General features: G+C 40.6%; 1 protein-coding gene across 2 annotated transcripts; it reads left to right on the top strand.

Moving 5' to 3' along the window:
- Positions 1–3,999: 3,999 nt before the first annotated feature.
- On the top strand, positions 4,000–7,760 carry CCNB1IP1 (cyclin B1 interacting protein 1). Of its 2 annotated transcripts, XM_061591098.1 has the most exons (3): positions 4,000–4,296; positions 5,394–5,727; positions 6,980–7,760. In XM_061591098.1, the coding sequence occupies exons 1-3, from the start codon at positions 4,000–4,002 to the stop codon at positions 7,177–7,179; spliced, it is 831 nt and encodes a 276-aa protein (XP_061447082.1). In that variant the 3' UTR covers positions 7,180–7,760. The 2 variants fall into 2 exon arrangements, 1 of the variants encoding a protein (XP_061447082.1); XR_009758535.1 differs by lacking the exon at positions 4,000–4,296 and having other exon boundaries at positions 5,635–6,555; positions 6,980–7,065.
- Positions 7,761–7,802: the final 42 nt, after the last annotated feature.

The raw sequence follows: 7,802 nt of genomic DNA, 5'->3' as shown, positions 1-7,802 counted from the left end.
GACACAAAAATTGTAACAGACACATAGTCTCAGCATACAAATGCTTATTCACCACACAGCAACTCAATGAGGTATGGCAGTTTCAATCTACTAGTATTTGATCAAGAGCACTGAAGCAAATCTGTGAATTCTCTACAAACTGCATCCGTGCCTTGATGTAACAAAGAGAAATGATTGGCTTGTCTTCCCAGCCAATACCAAGAGAGGCTGCTGGTATTTCCTGGCCTGTCTAGCTTCTTCCCCTTTTGCTTTCCTTTTTTTCATTGGTTGTGGGTTAGCATTGGTCCTTTGTGCTATCAAATCCATTGGTAATCATGGGTTAGTTTCTGTCATCCATTCTTGTTATACCTTTGGAAAGAATTACAGTGCATTTAGGGAATGGGTAGTTAGATTTTTGGTCGTAATTGTTCCCCGCTGATTTCAGTGGGGCTTGCTTCCAAAACGGTATGTGTCAAGTGTCAAGTCTGATGCTACGCATGCAATTCATTAAAATAATCCAGCCTTGGAACAGAAAACAATCTGTCCATATTGTCATTCTTATTTATACTAAGCCCATACATATCTAGGAAGCAGATGGAATGTTTCGAAGTTTTAAGTTTGCTGCTGGAATAATGTTCCCAGCAAAGGCAAGAAAATGTTCAATTCCAACACAAGGGACATCGCAGTTTAGTTTCCCTAATGCTCTTGTAAGCAAACGGGTTTCGTGCTGATGTGAACGTGCTTGTGCACAGTGAATGAGGTGCAATGGTTCTTTTGAGAGTTTTATTGAGATTGGAGCAGTTTCTGTTTCCTGCATGTCTAAAATGCACCTTTTGAAATTTAGAATTTGAAAGGGTCCATGATTTCTCAAATCCAAGCCACGTGTGACTGTGCTAGACCCACTGTGTCCTAAAATCATTGAGGGTGTCTGTTCAGAGATGTTTTTCAGCCATATAATACTGCAAATGTATGGTTTTCCACCATGAGGCTTACACATAACAACATGGGACACACGAGTCTGTATAAAGCCTTCTGAATACTAAGAACATCCTTTAGCTAAACATGGCTGTAAAAGGAAGACACACAATTTTGTTTGCCTAGAATAAATAAGTGTCTAGTGTTCAGGGCAGGGTTCATGCATTCTGAGTTACAAAAATTACTATTGCAAAAAATGGTGCATCTTTGAATCATAGAATAGTAGAGTTGGAAGGGGCCTATAAGGCCATCAAGTCCAACCCCCTGCACAATGCACTTGTCTAGTTCTACAATGGAGTCAACAATTTTAAATTTGGGGGGAGGTGTTACTCTAAGGAAAATACTCTTAAGGAGAATTTACATTCTATACTAGATTGTTATTTTGTATACCATTTATTTATTTATGTTTTGTTTTTGAGTTCTGATTGGTGTATTGTTTTGATATATTTGTATTGTACTTGATTTCCAGTTTGTATATTGCTTTTGAGATTCCTTTACATGGTATCTGATTTTTATATATGTTATTGTATATTTATTTTCTTTCTTTGGTATTTGTATTTTTGAATATGGTTTTGTAATTGTTTTGAACCTTGACTTAGGGCATAGTGTCAGAGCATTGTACAATTTGATTTTTATTGTTCGCACATTGATCTGAAATTCTCTGAATGTAATTAACCATTTTTAAAAATAAATAAATAAAAATGAGCATATTCAGAGGTCATTTTGTGAACGTGACTGAGGCACACCTGTTTAAAATGGAATCTGAGGATAATTGTGAAATGATGGCTGTGGCTTCCATCATACTATGTATAATTGCATATTATGCTTCTGCCTCCCCACCCCCAGTTAACATGCAACCTAAAGGAGAATTCTGCTGAAGTTGAAAACTTGCACTTTACTTTGTCTGTTTTGTTATTTTGCTACCCTCTCTAGACAATAAATTTGGCTTTTCAAGTTCATACAATTGATTAAGTCTGTTGGGAGGAGAAGGTGAGTGCCAATGCCTTAGCAGCTTTTCTCTTCCTGACCAAATTGATTATAGTAGCTAAGGCCACATTCACACCATACATTTATTCCACTATTATTCCACTTTAAACAGTCATGGGTTCCCTCATGTAATCCTCAGAAGGGTAGTTTGTGAAGGGTGCTGAGGGTTATTAGGAGACTCCTATTCCCCTCATGGTTTAACAGACAGGCCCTCTTCCCAGAGAATTCTGGGAATTGTAGCTGTATCATGAGGAGAATAGGGGTCTAACAACTCTCAACACCCTTCACAAACTACAGTTCCTCCCAGGATTCTTTTGGGGGAAGCTATTGCTGTTTAAAGTGGAATAGTGGAATAAATGTATGGTGTGAATGTGGTCTAAAACTAATTGAGTAAGCAAGTACTGGGCTGGGATGTGTGTGAGGGGTTTGGGGGGGGTGGGGGAAGGGTAATAACTTTTGTGTTCTGGAGAATTTCCCCTTCAGCTCGTATGAGTCACTGAATGACATGTGAAGGGCAAAGTAATATATTTTATTCTTGTAAAGTGGCAGTAGGGATGTCTAATTTTAAAAACAACACCAGTATTTCCGTCTTTAACCCTGCTTTCTTTCAGCTGGTTGTATGTTCCCCCCCCCCAGCACTTTTCTTCTTTATCCACTTCTCTCCCCCCGACACACACACACATTTGTTTTGGGGCCTCAGGTAAAGCTTCAGCAAAAAGCCTGGAAAGCCTGAAAAGTTGGCTTGAAAGAGGAGTGACGCGAGACTCGGCGCTCTTCACATTTCCCCGCCTTTTCTTCCATGCTTAAAAAAAAAGAAATTAAAGGGGGACGTTTCAATCACAGCATTAGCTCTTCTTTCAACTCCTGTTGGTTAATGACTGCCTCACAAGGTTACATATGCGTGTCCATAATATCCCATTGTGTAAAAGGCTAAATTCGTATCACAGAGACTGGCCAGAAAGCGGATAGGCACGTTTTAAGAAATAGCCACGTCCTAACTTTAGTGATTAAAAAGAGTGCTACTTTTGTGTGCTCCTTGACAGTTGTACAACAGGCTGAAGCACAACAGGTGAATCTTTTTCCTATCTGTCACTGATATTTCTGTGAATGGAAAAGGTGCATCTGTTAGATTTCTAGTCTCCCACCAGAGGAAGAAAAGACAGTGGTTATTGTTTTTGTATTGAATTAATGTGTATTGTGATTGAAAAGGGGGCTCGACATGTTTTTAAAAGTTATATACATATTTTTTAAAACGCTTTAACAATCTACAGTTGGGCAAAGACCATCATGGGAACCAACTAAAATGTCACAAAAGAGTGGCAAGTTCTCCATGACATAGCAGGTATGATGTTACATACATGGGGGTGGGGAATAACAGTTCAAAATCAGGCTGATATTGTAGCCATGAGGTCAGCTTATAGACTCCATTCTAAGATGCATATTGAATAGGTCCCTCCCAAGTGTTACAGATATCAGGTTACACTTAGGATTCTGGAATAAAGAAGGAATGGCTGGCTGACCCCCACCTCTGAGAAATCACATATTTAGATGGGTTTAAAGGGGGCTTCAACAAATTCATTTGAGGATAGATCTATCAAAGGCAGTATTAGCCATGAAAGCCAAATGAAGCCTCCATGTTCAGAGGCTGTGTGCCATTGAATATAGATGGCTAGGTGTGAGCCACAGGGTGGCTTTGAAACTTAAAAACCTGGGTGAATACAAAGGTCTTCACCAGGTGCCACAAAGACCATAGAGAAAGCAACACACAAGCTTCTGGGGAGGTTCTCTCGTAGCTGACCTACCACTAATGAATAGGTCCTGTCCTTGGTAGGCACCCACCTCACTTTACTTGTGGGAATTTGACATATATAGTAATGGGAGGAGACAATCTTAGGTAATCTGGTACTAAATAAATAATGTTCTTAATATTTCTCTGCTGTGCATCCAAATCCTGTAAGCAATTTGAAAATCTTGGCATTAATACTTCTTTCATTTTATAGGTATACATTCCTATCTCATAGGAAGTACTTGTAATACATTTGCATTGGCTCCATCAACATGTCTGTCTGTGAGGATATACTTCTTTGCAATTACCGCAAGTGCCGAGTCAAGCTTTCAGGCTATGCATGGGTCACAGCCTGCTCACATATTTTCTGTGACCAACATGGCAGTGGAGAGTTTAGCCGTTCACCAGCGGTCTGCCCTGCTTGTACCAGTGCCCTCTCTGGCAAATTGGATATTGTTAGAACAGAACTCAATCCTTCTGAGGAATATAAGGCCATGGTCCTATCTGGACTGAGGCCAGAGATTATTCTAGACATCAGTTCCAGGGCTTTGGCTTTTTGGACATATCAGGTGAACATTGCTTGAATGGGTCTCCCAACAATCGTGTTTTAATATAGGAAAATTGCATATACATATATATGGGATGACTTTTTTTTACATGTCACACTTTTGTAAAATTGACAAACAATTCAAGTTGAGAATGCAAATTCAGTGACTAAGAAGACAATAAAAATTATACATTTGAGTTTATCAAAGAATCTCTGTCAGGAATGAAAACTAAACTTACTGTACAATCTTATGCATCTCTACTAAGAAATAAGCCCAATGAATTAAATGGGACTACTCCCAGATTTTTGGTATGTATAAGATTGCAGCCTTACTTTGACAGAAAACAAACACAGCATCTTATTCATAAAGTCATTAGTGAGTCTTCTCAGGCCACTATATTTAGGCCTCCTGTGCTTTGTGCTACAAAAATCCCACATTTTCTTATCACATAACCATAACATTGATGTAATAAATAGACCAAACTGAGAATACATTTATTTTTGCCACACAAAATCCAAATTTTATACAGTGTAGTAAGAATTTTAGTTCCTAAAACTCAGGATTTCTGAGCTTTGATGTTTGAGAACCACATTTTGCTACCAAATCTATGTATGTAAATTTCTGCTCAGAATTTATGGATTCAAAGGTAGTAGATTTGTAAATCTGTGTACAGCTACACCTGAGCACTCTGAATAGGACTTGTACGAGCAACCATGCTCTTCTAAAGCAGGAGGACAACAATAATGCTTTAAAAAAAAGCTGAAGTTCTCTGGTTTCTTGCTTCAGCAGCTGAATTGATGTCATAGATCCCTTTGTGATGTATTCACCGCTCAGCAGGTTTTAAGATTCTGACAGTTTAACTGTACTCATTATCTTTTCCCTGTCAAGAGGAGATGCAGCTCAGGATTTGTAGCAGAAAAAAAAAACCAGAGGCAAAATGGTTAAGACTCCCACTCCAGCTGTTTGACTTCTGCTGACAAAGAAAGGAAGAAAAAGAAAGAATAAAATAATTTATGAAGGGATGGGGTGGGGAATGACACATCTGAGCATCGCATATTCTTTGACCCTGATTTCCCATGGCTCTTATTCCTCCTGCTTACTCTCTTCTATCCTTGCAGGTTCACCAAGAGCGCTTGTACCAAGAATATACCTATAGCAAGGCAGAGGGCCACCTGAAACAGATGGAGAAAGTCTACACTCAGCAACTCCAGAGCAAAGATATGGAGCTGACATCCATGAAAAGTGAGGTCTCCTCCCTAAAGAAAGTACTGGAGGAATATAAAAAGAAATTCACCGAGCTTTCGGAGAAACTCATGGAGCGCAACCGGCAATATCAGAAACTGCAGGGCCTGTATGATAGCTTGCGCTTACGAAACATTGCTGTGGCCAGCCATGAGGCAGGCCAAGAGCCTCCTATGATGCCTCAGCCTGCTGTCTTTGGTTTCCCTTTGGGTAAGGACAGTGGTCCTTCAGTTTGGTAGCTCATATGTATTAGCATTTTCAGTGCAATTAACTTTTGCATATAGGGCAGTGTGAGGAGACATAGGAATGATGGGGAAATCCTATGTGCACTAGAAAAGTACAACTTTGCCCCAAATACTTCTTACATTATGCTCGTTACTAATTTTTTCTGTCTCTCCTAAAACAAAAGAACCTCTGTTTATCTGAATTTTGTTTTTAAACCTCTTGATTATCATATTCACTGAATATATCCTAATCATGTTACGCTTCTGTGTTTTTATCACAGTGTAACTAACATCCCCCCTTTCCTGATTATCTGTATATATTGAATGTTTTACTGTCTATTTGTGTACATTGTGCAGTACTGAATATAGGCGGAAGCCCTCAAACGATAGTTTCAGACTGCTTTTAGACTTTAATCCACCACCTATTCCTCCCAAGAAAGTAGCCCAGCTGAATTCAGTGGAACTGCTCAGGGGTAATGAATCTCCTACATCAGGTCTAGTATGGGCCTTATTGTAGATTGTATCCAAATAAATTCTACTCTGAGTAGACCAATTGACATTAATGGAATTAAGTTAGTTATATCCATTCGTTTCAACGGGTCTACTCTGAGGAAAACTTGGATGAATACCACATATTGACAGAGCAATCCAACTCATGGGAAGCCAGCGGAAGGGGTGCCGGCGGAGGAGCCAGCTGGAAGCTTTGCGGCATCCATTGCCGTTTGGGAGCCCTGGGCCGGCTAAATGTTGGCTCAGCTGGGAGCTGCGTGCACAAATGGAAAAGGAAAGCCGGCTCTCATGAATACCCCTACTGGTGAGTAAGCACTCCCTGTTGACTTCTATCGCAAGTATTTTCTTACACTGACCTGTGTAACTTTGGCCTGGATTGGGACCCACAGGAGTGCTCCAAATGGGAATTGGATATTGTGTAAGCCCCCCCTCAGCCCCTCAACATGCCCCCAGAACACCCCTTTTCTGGCTTTATGCCGACACTCCTTCCACTGGGCTGGACTTCCCTGGCAGACCCCCAGCTGAGCCGACAGGGGCTTCCGCTGGTGGAGCCCGGACCCTGCCAGCTCAGTGGGGAGTCCGCCATATCCAACTCCCCTCAGCCCAGCATGAATACAAGTTGGATTGTTCTCTGTCTGCGTTAACATACTACTGTGGCCAATAATGGCTTATTTATAGGAGATCAAAGCCCCCTAACTAATGCCATGTCTCTTGCTCACATGTTCTAGGTAATGCTGCCAGGCTCTCTGGGAAAACAACACCTATCCAGGGCCGGCATGGTGAGGGGGACTTCCATTTCAAACCCTTCTTTGCCTCCTCTCCACCACTGGACGAGCCTGGCAACAGCTTCTTTTCCTTTGCCTCTCCTGCCAATGATTTGGAACAGCACACAGGAGGCAACAGGGCCTATACAATTAAGAGAATGTAAACTGTAATTTATGTTGATACTTTAGGCCTTTTTGAAAATCCAGATTAGGCATGAAGCTTTGCTGCGCTGGACAGAAATGCTTGTTGCAGAGCTGAGGTTTTCAAAAGAACCCACAGGCTAGAACTCATTGAAGTCCTGTGGGTGTTAAATTTCCTGAAAATCCCAGACTTTGCAAACCTTAAAAGGGGGGTGGGGAAGCCTACAGTTGGGACTAAGAGTAAATGCTCCAGTTACAACCAGTTCCTTTCGAAGTCATTTTCTCTCTCAACAAGAGAGTTTTTGCTGTTGTTAACGGTTACTATACCTACCCACTTGAGATTATTACATATGTTACCATTGTTCTGTCACACAGCAACACCCCCTTCATACATGTTGTTATGGCTCTGGCTGTGACATTAACAAACTTGTACATAGTTACCTGGGAGATAAGGTCTGAGATGTATAGGACTGGAATTCAAATGCTTGTTATCTTGTTTTAACTGTAATGTGTTGTAATACTCTCTCCTTCTGATGATCACTCTGAACTATCACATCCATGTTGTAATGATATTTTCCTCCAATTATGTGCATAAACATGTTTATAAGGCTGTGTTTGTTTTGTTCATTGTTGCTTATCTGTAGAG

Source organism: Rhineura floridana, chromosome 11, assembly GCF_030035675.1.
Source record: "Rhineura floridana isolate rRhiFlo1 chromosome 11, rRhiFlo1.hap2, whole genome shotgun sequence".
In the NCBI taxonomy this organism is placed as follows: Eukaryota; Metazoa; Chordata; class Lepidosauria; order Squamata; family Rhineuridae; genus Rhineura; species Rhineura floridana.
This window is presented reverse-complemented; position numbering and strand designations above follow the sequence as displayed.

Bases quoted from the DNA above. Each gene is read 5' to 3' on its own strand.
- CCNB1IP1 (XM_061591098.1), top strand. From the start codon at position 4,000: ATGTCTGTCTGTGAGGATATACTTCTTTGCAATTACCGCAAGTGCCGA. The intron at 4,297-5,393 runs GTGAACATTGCT...CTATCCTTGCAG, and splicing joins TGGCTTTTTGGACATATCAG to GTTCACCAAGAGCGCTTGTA. The intron at 5,728-6,979 runs GTAAGGACAGTG...CACATGTTCTAG, and splicing joins TGTCTTTGGTTTCCCTTTGG to GTAATGCTGCCAGGCTCTCT.